The sequence below is a fragment of the Lacerta agilis genome, chromosome Z (genome assembly GCF_009819535.1).
Source record: "Lacerta agilis isolate rLacAgi1 chromosome Z, rLacAgi1.pri, whole genome shotgun sequence".
Lineage (NCBI taxonomy): Eukaryota > Metazoa > Chordata > Lepidosauria > Squamata > Lacertidae > Lacerta > Lacerta agilis.
The window spans coordinates 9212553-9227141 of NC_046331.1; the positions used below are offsets into that span (position 1 = coordinate 9212553).

A 14589-nucleotide genomic window follows, 5' to 3' on the forward strand; every position below is an offset into this window, starting at 1 on the left:
GGCCTGGAAGCTCACCCCCATAAACTCAACATCCTGGAAAACTAGTTGATGAGCAGAAGTTTACGTTCTGGTCAAAATATGGGACAGCAGACCTCCCTAGTTTGTCCCTCGGTATTATTTATGGCACTCAATATTTACTGAACATTAATAAAACAAAGATGATTTTCCCAAGCATCAGATGGAATTTAATATATTGGTTTATTCCACATAGCACCATATCTTTGAACCTTTATTCCACAAAACAAGTTTAGAAGTCTGGAAATGAAGACTTTGCAACCTTACTAGCAGAACTGGGTCCAATCCCTACCCACCCCATCACATGATTTTAGATGGAGTCACCTTGGGGCAGAGATTGACATGAATTGTAAACATGGGAATGAGATTTATCATTTCCCAGTTACAGCACTACTAACCTCCTGAATAGGACTCAAGAACCAGAGGAGGGGGCACTAGTGGGCAGCAGCATGCTGAACCCATTCATTAAAAAAAAAAAAAATCATCCCACGTGATTGCCCAAGTTTGACGATTCATGTGCAAATCAGAACAAACCTTTGGCTGCTTTAAACCCCTCTGCATTAAAATCTACACATATCATGGAAAGAACTGGTAGTGTACCACTTCAGAGAGCATGGGTGCATCTCATTTTCAAATGCTGCTGTTTGTGAGAGAAACTTTGGGGGTGCAAAATAGTCTGGTGACATTAGCTAAGCCAGACCCTGTTTCCCTCTTTTGCTAGGTTTTTTGTGCGTGCTGTGTGCATTGCTCATTGTGCCTTTTCAGGACTCTTTGCCTCACTCCTCTACACCTGTAGAGTAGGCCCAGATTACACAGAATTGGGAGGTAGTTCAAGGTAAGAGATTTCTAGACCCAGAGAGAAAGGAAGTGACAGCAGAGAGAGGAAGGGGTTGAGCCCAGGGGAGAGGGCACCCACTTTTGGCTCCAGCCCCACCTACTATCAGGATGACCCTCCCATCAGGTTACACTCCCCCCCCCCCCCGAGGAATACAGTCCTCAGCAGAAGAAGAAAAGGTTGGCCACACAGAACATGGCCAACGAACAGAGAAAAGCAATGTTTTGTTCTAAACCAATTCTTAATCACCTTGTTCTAGATGTCAGAAAAATGAACAATGCCTGCCATTCTATGTGGTGCTGTAATACTGAAAAGTGGTAGGTCATTGCCCCACACAAAATGAACCTGCCTTTCATCTTGCCCACACCTTCTACACCCCATACAGTTCTCTGGACCCAGCTGAACCCGGTGAAGACTTTACATTTGTGCAAATCTCTGAAGAAGAGTTGGGTCCCACCAGCCGTCACCACCCACACCTTAAGTCCAAGACCCAGGGGAAAAGGTTTTCCCACTAACATTGCAAACAGCTAGTGTGATCTTTGGAAGTAGGCCTCTATCTCTTCTAGGCTTTTCCCTCTTGTTTCAGGAACGCAGAGTATGGTAAAGAGCACATTGGAGAAACACATGGCACTAAACAACCAGAAAGTACCATGAGGCGTCAGGAAGACCTGGGGCAGAAGAGAAAGAGATGTCTGATTAAGAACCAGAAGCAGTACCAAGGTGGTTGAGCTGTACTCTTGAGATGGCAAATGGAGCAGGTGTGTGGAACCTTTGGCCTTCTAGGTGTAGATGAATGACAACTGTCCCTGGCCATCAGCCACACTTGCTAGGGCTCATGAGAGTTGTACTTCAGCAACAGCCAGAGGGCCAAAGGTTCCCTATGCCCAACATAAGAGAATATTTTCTCATCCATAATATTCCTGCATGCAGAAACCTAGCATGTCTGTAGTAACTGCAGACACAGGTTGATGCTCTCAGTAAGCACGAGAGCTCTGTTGCAAAAGCAGCTGAGACTCCTAGTCCTTCCACCGACTACATCACAGTGTGGTTACCGCTTTTCACTCTTGCAGGATCCTTGCATGCATATGGTAGGCAAACAGAATCCAACAACCCATTTTTGCCGCTGGCATGTGGCCCCCAGAAGGTTGCTGAAAAGAAAATGGGGGCCACGGTTCCCACTCCTGCTGTAAACCATTCTGATGCTTACCATGAGGTCATGAAACTCCTTGGTGATCAGAAAAGCCATGAGCCAATTTGTTAAGACACAGGCACCACTGGCTACGCCTCGAGCTCGGAGAGGGAATATTTCAGACATCAACAGCCATGGGATCGGGCCCCAGCCCAAGGCAAAGCCTGCACGTTGCAGAGGAAGGAGAAAGCGAACTCATTGAGAGCACAGTTAGTAGAGGTTTCCCTGAACTGACCAAGGTCAGTAATGAACAGGCAACCCTGATTAGAAACCAGAGAGATGCAACTAGTCAAGGCTTCCCCTCTCCCTCACATGTTATCTAGCAACAAGCTGTAGCTGAAGGAGAGAAGGGAAGCAGAGCCACTCCGTTGGTTCAGCTTGGAAGCCAGCATCCATCAGGCTCTTCTCTCCATCAACAGTCACATGGTAGCAGCCATTTCATTAGGCTAAAGAAAGAGAAGAGAAGCAGCGCCACTCCATCAGCTCAGCTTAAAGAGGAGCAACTTTTAGCTGCTCATTTGAACTCTTCCCATCATAGGTGCCATTATAAGAAAGAAATAGTGCCAAGTTTGCTTCCCCCTGCTCCCTTCCCAATCCTTTTCCTTTCATGACATGCCATGCAGCATGCAAGACTGATAGCAGAGACTGTATTATCAATTTTCATAAGCTGCCCTGGGAGCCTTTTGGATGAAGAGCAGGGTAAACACACTTGAAAATAATAATAATGCAAAGTTTACTTTTAAGAGGTCGACTTGAGTGAGGCAGGAGTTCTATGCCCAGGACTGGCATCAAGGGAGCCACACCCTCCTTGAGACCCCAGGACCCACACCCTCCTTGCACACTTTTGCCTGGCCGGAATGTGTCATTGAACTCGGATCATGCCACTTGCTTGCGTGGGTGGAGGATAGAGAGGGGTGTCTGAATCTGTGTGTAGAAACCAGCTTAATGTAAAACTGAACATGTGTTGCTCTGGCCCCACCCACCACCAGCACATGACCCTTGCGGAACGCTGCCGAAAAAGAAATGTGACCCTCTGACTGAAGAAAGGTTCCCTACCCCTAAAGTCTATGCTCCACAAGCACTAGGCTACCAATAAGCAGGTCATTAATCTGATCTCAAAAAAGCTGGACTCCAGTGAAGGAGGAGGAATAAAGGGCTTTGTCGTGATCAAACAGGACCCTTCCAACGTGTATTTCCTGTGTCCGCATCACCTGCTGTTGCAGCAGAGAGGGCATTCTGGTGTGGGAAGCATCCATGTAGTCAAAGCATACTCGACCTTTACTATGTGGCTGGGAAACTCCTCAAGGCACCAAAAGGCCCAGAATTCTCTAGGTAGATGGGTCTATATAAACCAGCTTTTGTGAGTACAGCAACTGCAGCAAAAGTTCCCACTAACCCATGACGAAGAGGCCCAGACTCAATACCGCCAACCATGCAAGGTGGTGCTCTTCTTCCACAACACCAGCACTCAGAGGGGAGCTTGGTGGGTCGGCAAGGGAGGAGTTGATGGGGACTGGGAGAGCCATTTTGCAATAGATGGCGAAGATGGCAGCACTGGCAGCCATAATGAACCCTGGGAAAGATGAGATAAAAAGTTAACAGAACACCTATTTATACTGTTTGGGAACAAGAGTGTATGTTAGAAGAGTGCTGGATCAGACCAATGGACCATCTAGTCCAGCATCCTTCGCCTCCCCCCCCCTCTCTCTCTCTCTCACACACACACACAGAGAGAGTGTCAGTGTGTGTCCTGTCAGGCTATGCTGGGGATTGAACCTGGAACCTCCTGCATGCAAAGCAGATGTCTAACCACTGGCCTAAGGCCTTAAGGCTAGTTATTTCAAACACATAAAAGCTTGCCTTGCTGGACATCCACCACCAGAAAATTTTATCCAGCTGTTCATGGTGTTCCACATTAAATTAACTTGCAAAGGCACAGAATCCTACACTTCACACTGGAAGGATAGCTTTTCTGTAATACCTGATACGACCAGAAGGACTTTTCGACCTTTTCTATCAATAATAAGAGCAGCCACAGCAGTGAAAAAGACTTGGATGGATCCCACAATGATGGAAGCAGCACCACTCTCCTGAAAACACACAACAGAAATAAATAAATAAATATCTTAAATATGTGAAAATGTGTGATGCAGCAGCAAATAGAAGCTAATGCTATTCTAGGCTGCATCAACCGAAGATCAAGGGAAGTAATAGTACCACTCTATTGTGCCTTAGTCAGACCACACTTGGAATACTGTGTCCAATTCTGGGCATCTCACCAAGATATGAATGAGTATGGCTGCACCCAAGGTGTCAAGAGGACAGAGGAGCCCCCCACCTTGAATTTGGCTTCTTCAAAGATGGTTTCCGCATAAAACATGATGGCGTTGATCCCCGACACTTGCTGGAAGAACATCATGGCGATACCAATGAGGAATGGCTTGTAAATGGCTGGATTCTTAAACTCGGCCAGACTCAGCTCCTCCTGCAAAGGAAGACGTGGCCAGTGTTTCAGTGTTGAGGGGCAACTGTACCCGTCAGGGTTCTGAGGTAGAGATCCCAGCACCCTGGCTGCAGATGTCAGGGACTGCAGTACGTCTCCAAGCACAATTCAGAGTGTTGGTGCTGACCTTTAAAGCCCTAAACGGCCTCAGTCCTGTATACCTGAAGCAGCGCCTCCACCCCCATCGTTCAGCCCGGACACTGAGGTCCAGCGCCGAGGGCCTTCTGGCGGTTCCCTCACTGCGAGAAGCAAAGCTACAGGGAACCATGCAGAGGGCCTTCTCAGTAGTGGCGCCCGCCCTGTGGAACGCCCTCCCAGCAGAGGTCAAAGAGATAAATAACTATCTGACATTCAGAAAATACATGAAGGCAGCCCTGTTTAGGGAAGTTTTTAACCTGTGATATTTTAATGCATTTTAATATCTGTTGGAGGCCGCCCAGAGTGGCTGGGGGGACCCAGCCAGATGGGCGGGGTACAAATAAATTATTATTATTATTATTATTATTATTATCATTATTAGAATCTCGGCCCACGAGGAGATCCAGTTTGGCCAGCTGGGCCATTTCCCCAAAACCACGCACACCTGCCCATCAGCTGATGTCAATCCTGCTGGGTACTGTTTTGCCAGCACGTTCCCTGCAGGGAAACGTGAGCAAAACCAACCCCTGCAGAGTGGAGGATTGCACCCTTCACTCATCAGCTGGGGAGCAGAGAGTTCAGCGCTGCCAGTTGCTGCTTCGCCACTATTTTCCCTGCAGGGAGAAACACAATGACAAAGCAGACCCCTACAAAGGGAAGGGTTGGACCTTCCCCACTCATCAGCTGCCGAGCAGCAAGTTCAATCCTGCTGGCTGGCCACAGGGAATGCAAAGTGGCAAAGCAGACCTCACCCCAGCACCCCGCCCACACCCTGCAGGTCAGCTGTGACAGGTGGACATGACTGTAAGTGGCTGTACCAGGCCACCCCCTGTTCTATCTGCAAAACTGCTGCTGATTCCTGTGCAGTTCCAGCAAGCGGTTGACTACTGAGCAGTTCAGCAGCAGAGGAAAAGAATGTCAGGGGGCAGATTACACCAGGAGGAGCAGATGGCAAACACTTCAGGCTTCCACCCTTCTCCCCTGAAAAGCCTAAAGCTGGAGAGAGCTGAGCTAGCAGGGGGAAGACGCAGGTCCATTCTCCTGCCACCTTTCCCACCCTTGCAACCCAAGAACATGCCTGGTTTCAGTATGGTTCCAGTTCCACTTACCTGTCCTTCGGCGTTCACTTCAATCTCCCTGCATTCCCACTCATGGTCCACCAGGGGGCCCCGCAGGAACTGCAGAGCAGCAATGGCTTCTGGCCGCTGATTCCGGCTCAACAGGAAGCGAGGCGTTTCGGGCATGAAAGCCACAAGTCCCAGCATAAAGCACGGTGGCACGGAACACAGTACGGCCAGCCAGCGCCAGTCCAGCCCTATCCCTGAGGGAGGAGACCCAAAAGCAGAGCCGTTCTTAGGGGCAAGGAATAAAGGGCGCTTGCCAGCTTTTGTCACGCCCAGAGGGCTAAATGCAAACTGGTGCACATTATAGCTGCAAACAGCTCCCCCAGCATTCAAGTGATGTATTCCGTTAAGACAGAGTGCCTGTTGGTGCCCGTGGTGGGTGAGGCCAGAGGCAAACGTGAGAAATGAATGCAGATATTGCCTCTGTACAGTAGGCTGGTATCTGCACACATTCTCATACACCAACTCTCTACCCATCATCCAGGCAAGCAAGAGGCATGATCAGAATTCAAGGACACTTTCTACCCAAGCAAAAATGCTCCAAGGTATGAAGTCATAACCTCTCCTTTCAAGGTACTCCACTCCCTCTCCCCACTCAGTTCCCCACATCGTTCTGTGGCAACGCCATCCACAGATGTTGGTTGGTGTACTTGTATCCCACGATGATATTTGCAAGAGAAAATGTGCAAACCCAAGAGCCAGATAGGTGTACCTGCTATATAAGCTCCCAAGATGCCAGTCACCACCATCAGCTGAACGCACGATCCTAGCATCCCTCGAACTTTGGAGTGGGCTATTTCAGAAATATATATCTATAGTGTGGACAAAAGGGGAAGGGAGTCTTGTTCAAGTCATACAGAGAAAAGGATATATTTTATTTGTTTTTGCATTTGCAGAATTTTGCATTTTTTTTCAATATAAGAAAAAAGAGAGAAGGGCCAATAATGTATCCCTGTTTTTCTTATAGAATCAAGGCAATCAGAGGCAGATGTCTGTAGATACAGGTGACAAAATCAGAATCAAGTACTGAAATTCTCTAATTTGCAGAATTTTGCATTTTTTTTCAATACATTTTTTCCAATACATATTTTTGCAGAATTTTGTATTTTTTTCAGTACAAGAAAAAGGAGAGGGGGGCCAATAATGTATCCCTGTTTTTCTTATAGAATCAAGGCAATCAGAGGCAGGTGTATGTAGATACAGGTGACAAAATCAGAATCAAGTACTGAAATTCTCTAATTAACAGTGCAGTTAGGCCTCTGTGCCTGAAATTCCCCATCCCTGTAATGGATAATACTGAGCTAGATGAGTCAATGGTCTCCAACTCAGTAAAATGCAGCTTCTGGCATTCAGCAGATGGCTCTCTTTCCACAAAACTGCAATGAGAAAGGACAGTGCAGGCCATCTCTTACCGGGACCACCAAGGATGTTACCCCACTGGCCAAGCCATTCAGCAGCCGGCCCACATAAAGCATCCAGACATTTTGAGCTGAGATTATGATTGTGAAGCCAAAAACGTATGGGATGGCACACAGCATCAGGGTAAGCTTCCGGCCAAATTTGTCCACGATATATCCCCCCAGAATCCCGCCTGCTGCAGCACCCAAAGTTACGACGGACTGCAAAAGAAAAAGAAAAAGGAACTGACTCACAACTGAACGGTTTCTGATTGTAGATTCCTGCCCCTTTTGACCACATTAACTAACCCAAGATTTGGTGTATGCAATGATGGCACAATATAAATGACATTTATATCTGACCTGTCCTGCAAGGAGTTCGGAGGCGACATACACACTTCTCCCCTGCTCTGTATAAGGCGACTTCCTACGTTCCTGTTTGATTCAGCAAGAACTATTGAGGACTAGAATCCTACTTTATTTTTAAGGGAGGGGGCCCTAGCTCTATGGTGGGACATAAGCTTTGTGTGCTCATGGTCCCAGGTTCAATCACTGGCACCTCCAAGTTGGACTGTGGGGGAATATCTGCCTAAAACCCTGGAAAGCTGCCGAGAGTCAGTGTAGACAGTACTAAGCTAGATGAGCCAATGTACTGATTTGGTAGAAGGCAGTTTCCTATGCACCGCCTTCAGGTAGAGACTCTGGAGAGCTGCTGACATTCAAGAGTGCTGGACTAGATGGAAGAATGATCTGACTCAATAAACCTTCCTATGTCTCTATAATCTGGCACAAGTAAATAAGCATTTATTTTCCACCCCATATTATCAAACCAACAGAAGAACACAGGAAGCTGCCTTATATAAAGTCATTTCACAGGGGTTCATCTAGTGAAGTGCTGTCAACACTGCCGTGCAGCAGGTCTCTAGGGTATTAGGAAGGGACAACTCCAGCCCTACCTGGGGATGCTGGAGAATGAACCTAGGATCTTCTGTACGCAAAGGAGATGCTCTGCCACTTAAGTATTGCCCTTCCTTTGTTTGTGGAGCAGAAGACTTACCCCAAACCAAGATGCTTGAATGTCCTCCAACCTTAATTCCGGGTTGCTAACTTTCTTTAGGCTCGGAATAGCCGGCGAACTGTAACCAAGGACAAATCCAAAGCTTAGTGGTCCCAGCACAGCAGCAAACGTAGCCAGGAAGAGGTTCTGATTTTGGACCTTGCTGCACAAGAAGTGAAAATGAAAAATAGGGGGGGGGGAGAGAAAGAGACAAATAAACCACCACTCTTTTTTGCAGACCATGCAGCTCAGCAAAACACCTGAAAACATCATACGCTTTTGTTTCAGATCTTTCAATTGCAGGTGCATATGTATTAGTGCTTCCGCTGACCCTTCCTTTTGAAAGAAACTGTTTAAGAACATAAGAAAAGTCTGCTGGATCAGGCCAGTGGTCCACCTATTCCAGCATCCTGTTCTCACAGTGATCAATTAGATGTCCTTGGGAAGCCCACAAGCAAGACCCGAGCATCACAGTGTTGTCCCTAGCTGTGATTCCCAGCAACTAGCATTCAGAGGCATGTGACAGTAGAGGAAGAATGTATAGCTACTGCAGCTAGTAGCCACAGGTAGCCCACAGACTTCATGAATTTGTCCTATACTCTTTTAAAGCCATCCAAGTTGGTGGCCATCACTACTTCTATTTAGTTCAGCACCCAAACACACAAATATTCAAGCATGCTGGAAACTGCCTTATACCAAATCAGACCATTACATTGACTGGCAGCTGGCCTCCAGGGATTGAGATGGGGGAAACCTCCCAATTCCACCAAGGGGCATTATCAGAGTTAAAGGACTAATTCCTGCCAGGCAAAAATATGAGTGCAAAGCAGGGCTGGGAGGGGTGGGGGGACACATGGCCAGAGAATAGTTCCAAGGGCCAAATGAAGAGGCCACATTCCCCAGCCCTGGTGTAAGACAGTAGAAAGGGATGTGCTGTGTGGCTCCCACCCAATTATGAAGGCACGGCTGTGACAATAAGATGTGATTAGGGAAAACTGATAACTGATAACGTCTTATCTATTGGTGATACTGTCTCCCAGCAGATAAAAAGTTACCACAGTGGCGGGAAGGTAAATGGAGTTTCCATGCGCTCTGGCACTCCTCACAGTCCTCCATGCACCAGGAGCAGTTTAGTCATGCTGGCCACATGACCCGGAAAGCTGTCTGTGGACAAATGCCGGCTCCCTCGGCCTGAAAAGCAAGATGAGCGCCGCAACCCCAGAGTCGTCTGCGACTGGACTTAACCACCCAAAGGTCCTTTACCTTTACCTTTTACTGTCTCCCAATGGGTCCCATTTGTAAAGCTGGTTCAGTAAATGGCTTTAAAAGATTAGGCAAATTCACAAGCCTATAAATGGCTACTAGCCAAAATGACAGTGTTCTGCTTCCACTGTCAGAAGCAAACTGCCTCTGAATACAAGGTGCTGGAAAAAAACTGCAGGGCGGGAGAGTTGCTGCTACACTCACATCCAGCTATCACACAAAACAATGATAGGATCTTCAAATGGAGATGACTGGCCAGCATCTTGGGATTGTGGTTGAAAACTCAATGAAAACACCAAAAAAGAAAAAGAAAAAAACAGCAACCAAATGTTGCAGCACGGAGTGTTCCAGCCAGACATGCCCTTTTCATGCATTATCCATTCCGTTTCCTCACTTTCTGAATCTCTCTCCCAGCAGTCACCATTCCACAGATACCAAGCATGCTCAGTCGTCACTGGCCTGCTTTTGAAAGAGTTTCCCTCTGTTGGGACCCCCGCCCGCCGCCACTAAACACTCCCCCCTCCAAGCCTGCTGTTATCTTGTGTACAAATGGTGCCATTTGGGTTGCGCAAGGATTGGCATGCCTGAACATCAGAAATAGCTCAGATTATGCATTTAGAAGAAAAACCCTCTTGTTTCAAGATTCTCAATCAGATTTGGAAAACCTCTCGGGATGATTCTGTTGAGCCAACAGTTCAGAATCTGGCAAGCAGAGACGTCATTCATCCAACTCCATTACAAACAGCTGATACAGTGTGAGGGCAAAGGGGCGGAGGGCTAGAGGCTGACTACTGGACTCTTAGATAACCAACATGAGGACCTTGTCCACTTTGTCCCTCAGTTCATATTTGGCAAAGCCTTATATTCCTGGCCAGCAGTGCATAACTAGAACAATTGCGTTTTGACGGATTTCCAAAAACAGGACATTTGAGTTTTTTAAAAAACCCAAAAGCAACTGTACAAAAAGCAAGAACCCCAAAGTGCAAAGGGTAACCTGGAGAGAGTTTAATGCACCAAACTCTCAAAGACTTAAGCACAACTATTAATTGTCTCTTGATGTTGTGCTCATTGGATAGCCACTCCTCACCCTCTCTCTCTTAGCTTAACCTACCCCCTAGGGGTTGCTGTGAGGATAAAATGGGGGGGGGCTTTTGGGGGGTAAACAATGGACTGCATGCAGTGTTAGTTCTACTCAGAGTACACCAACTGGAAATTAGTGAACATGTCTAATTTTGGAGGGTCTGCTCTGTGTAGAGGTTAACTGGCTACAACCGAATGTGGGTCACTTTGAGCTTCTTGGAGAAAAGGCAGAAGACAAATGAGATGAATTACCCACTGGCTCTGCCCATCCGCCCACCCCCTAACTGTTTTACACATGCAGAAAATTTATTTCGCACTCCTCTCTCCCAGAAGCCAGACAAATACACACACCTCAGATAGATCTCCAGCGGAGAGGGTCTTTGAGCAGACAGTTCTGTCTCCACCTCAGTACTCAAAAGGGGTCTGGTTTCCTCAGATGCCATATCTCCCATTGGTGGCAAAGGAGAATGCAATTCTGCCCAGTAAATGATGTCTGTTCCTTAGCCCTGAAGACTTTAAAATAGAAACAAAAATAGAGAAGGGGGGGGGAGATGAAGATCATAAGCAAGAAGTAGCAAATGAAAGTCTTGTGACCTATTTAGCTTCCTCAACTATACATTGCTGCCTTCACTTCTGAAAATGAGACAAAATTGCAGCTGGCAGAAGGGGGAACTGCAACAAAACTTTGTAGCATGAACTGCTCTTGTTCAGGGTTCCAGCTAGCCACCCATGCCCTCTTCCAGGGCACTCCATTTCATTCCCTCTCATTCCCATTTCTTTCCATCTCAACGCACTCAACATTCTATGGATCCTGTGTGCATGTTCAAGATTTCAGTGGGCTAGGTGGGCTAGGTTTTGTTACAGGGAGGCCAGGGGGTTCCTCAGAGCCTACAGATAACCTCCCTCTTGCATGAGTGGGTGGTACCATTTTGGTAATGTAAGGACTGGCACTCTGAAAACTGAGAACACCATAACCATCAATGATCCAAAAATAACAGTGGGAAACTACTGTTAATAGACCCAATGGAAAGGTCTCAAAGAAGCCAGGAAGGCTTTCACTTTATAAAAGCTTTTTCATCAGGCAGGATTGTGGGGGCACTGTCCTGACACCCATGCAACACATGCAAGCAGAGGCTCTTACTTGGAAGTACAGGCTCAGCAGCAGACAAAAGACTTGGGAATCACAATTCAGAAGTTCAGGAGAGAGCAAGTTATTCAAAACTGCATGGAAGCACCAAAAATGTTCCAACAAGTTTCTACACTCTGCCTGTCAAACCATAGTGCCCTCACTTGAGAGACTATCTTACCTTGTGGTGATGTTGGAACTGCAAATGTGTATTCTGTTGGGGTATGTGGATCTGTGACCATTTGTGAAGGCAGAACCTGATCCTAGAGGGCAAGGCAGTACCCTCCTGCTCAGGGTCTTGCTCAGTCGCTGCCATCTCCTGTTCAGCCTCCCTAGCTTTCACTGATGCTTCCTGCTCTGCAGCAACGTTGGAGGAAAGAGCTGGCATGCCTGCTTCCCCTTCCAAAGCAACTGAACTTGGGGTGGAAAGGGGAATTACCCCTCCTCCTCCAACCCAGATTATCCCACTTCAGCCCCCTCCCCCATTTATTCCTACTTCATCAGAGCATGCCAACCAAATCCCAATAGCACTGCAGGTCTCCTGACATCCTCTCCAGACTGGTTCTTTTTCTTGCGGCAGGTGGGTATATTCTGCAACATGCCATTGAATATCGCATTAGTGCTGGATTCATACTAGATTATCCACACACCAGTGCATTTCATTACTTTTCTGCAATGCTTTTTCACCGTTACTACTTTACTGCCATCTATAGGGGAACTACAGCACAATAAAAGCTACTACAACAAAGCCCCTCTCCTCCTGAACGTTTGTGGTATGAAAAATTATCAGATTTCAGCAGGAGGCTAGCAGGACATGCACATGCGCAAAACAGTATGGGAAACGGGATCAAGTATAACTGCCCTGATACCATCATGAGTACAAATCACCAGGAATGCAGAATAAAAAGGACATCTAGAGGGGCGCCATAATGAGAACGCTTGGTACAGTTCCAGCTGCCCCATCTCAAAAAGAAAAATAATAATAAAATTCCTTCCAGTAGCACCTTAGAGACCAACTAAGTTTGTTCTTGGTATGAGCTTTCATGTGCATGCACACTTCTTCAGATACACGAAAGCTCATACCAAGAACAAACTTAGTTGGTCTCTAAGGTGCTACTGGAAGGAATTTTTTTTAAAAAAAATTATTTTGTTTTGACTACGGCAGACCAACACTGCTACCTACCTATAACATCTCAAAAAGGTTACTGAAGAGTATCAAGCAATCCAGAAAGGTTAGAAAAGGTGGCTAGGTGTGATGGCATCATAGAAAAGGCACTCTGTATTTGTTCAATCACATGCTTTCCTCTGGAGCATCAGATTTGAGCCAGAGAAATCTAGGCGTAAAATCCATGCTCTGCCAGCAAACAAATGGGGACCACTTTGTGCCAGTCTCCCTCTAATCTGGGTCATCCAAGAACAACTGGATAGCCACCACCTGCCTGAACACCTAACCCCGAAAGGTAACACTTACAACTGGCTCTGAAGCTGGAACAATTTTCAAGATCCAGGGAAATTTATTTGGGAGTGGCCTCACAACCATCTTCAAGGCAGTTGGGGTCGTTCCTTCTCGTGACAAGCTATGACTCAGCTCCTGATCTTTGCTGATCACCACTCTTCTGCATGGGCGTAGCAAAGCGGGGGGGGGGGAGCAGGAGGGGCAGCTGCCCCCCATCAAGTAAAACAATGGAAATAACTGACGAATCACGTAGGTTCTTCCCCCCTCCCCAACAAAAGCCCTGACTACGCCCATGCTGTTCTGCCCTGTATTATTAGGCAAGAGGGATGGTCTGAGTAAACAGGCAGTCAGCCTAAAAAGTACTGCAGTTCCAAAGGGCTAGTAAAAACGCAGGGGGGGGGGGCATTTGCAGAAGAAGACTGAACAACAATCCCTATAAAACATCAGGAACCCCACAGTCAGAGAACCCCACAAAGGAAGAAACACGTCCCTCACAGGCACACAAGGGAGTGGTCAAACAGGCACTATTATTTCTCTCTGGCACCACGTAGGAGCTATTAACCATATCTGTAGTGCTCTTCTTGGGTGTCATCTCACAATCCAACACCCCCAACGCACAAAACTTGTTTCACCAGAGAAGTCGTGGGTCAGGTCCCAGGATCAGCCTCCAACTTCTTTAGTAACAGGCCTAAGAAGACCCCTCCCCAAGACCCCTGTGGAAGTACAGAATGCGACGCTAGACTGATAAAATAGCCTAGGACGGAGGACCGGACAGCTTGGCAGAAAGCGTGCAAAATTAGGGAACTTAGTAGAATGAATCAGGGTGGATTTGATTTAAATCGGATTTTTTAAAAATTTAAATCCACCCTGAGCCTTACTGACTAGTAATTTAAATCGTGATTTAAATCGTGATTTATTTAAATCAAATCCACCCTGGAATGAATTAAGATGTAGATGAAGGAGGGTGGAATGGAAGCGGGATAATGTAAGGAAAAAATATTGGGGGAGGCTTTGGGCGGCGCAAACTCACCTTCCCTTACCATGCAAGGACTAAAGCATCGTTCTTCACCTCCAAATCAAAGCCGGCAACTACAATCTTGAGAATCAACTGCAAGGCGGAACTAAACAGTTGGGACCACGTTTTCAGGGTGGAGCGGAAAATAACAACGGACCAGAAACACAGACGATTAAATACTTTCCCCCTGTGATTGTACTTCCGGCTTGGCCTCTCTTGTGCCCTGGAAGGAGAAAGTAAAAAACAACTCTTTGACTCTCAGACATCGTCAACAATATACAATGGCAACTCCCGTTCTCAATTTCAACTGGCTTTCCAATGCTGTAAAGAGACCCAAGGGACGCAGGGCCGTCGGTCTCTAGAGAGAAATTCGAGAGACTTTGCAGCAGTG

The 14589-nt window shown here is 46.9% G+C and overlaps 1 protein-coding gene across 2 annotated transcripts; it reads right to left on the reverse strand.

The window, feature by feature from the left end:
* Positions 1-490: 490 nt before the first annotated feature.
* SLC2A8 (solute carrier family 2 member 8) lies at positions 491-14379 on the reverse strand. Of its 2 annotated transcripts, XM_033137757.1 has the most exons (11): positions 14214-14379; positions 10953-11114; positions 8259-8421; positions 7217-7423; positions 6517-6616; positions 5790-6001; positions 4378-4524; positions 4021-4129; positions 3436-3612; positions 2058-2203; positions 491-1518 (listed from the first exon to the last, which is right to left on the reverse strand). In XM_033137757.1, exons 2-11 carry the CDS (start codon positions 11051-11053, stop codon positions 1378-1380), a joined length of 1503 nt encoding a protein of 500 aa, XP_032993648.1. In that variant the 5' UTR covers positions 11054-11114; positions 14214-14379; the 3' UTR covers positions 491-1377. The 2 variants fall into 2 exon arrangements, with proteins under 2 accessions (XP_032993648.1, XP_032993649.1); XM_033137758.1 differs by lacking the exon at positions 7217-7423 and having other exon boundaries at positions 14214-14378.
* Between the last annotated feature and the right edge of the window lie 210 nt (positions 14380-14589).

Coding starts and splice junctions, on each gene's coding strand:
- SLC2A8 (XM_033137757.1), bottom strand. CDS start 11,053: ATGGGAGATATGGCATCTGAGGAAACCAGACCCCTTTTGAGTACTGAG. Junction 4,525..5,789: donor AAGTGAACGCCGAAGGACAG/GTAAGTGGAACT, acceptor CTTCCTTTGCAG/GAGGAGCTGAGTCTGGCCGA. Junction 1,519..2,057: donor AGGAGTTTCATGACCTCATG/GTAAGCATCAGA, acceptor CTTCTGCCCCAG/GTCTTCCTGACGCCTCATGG.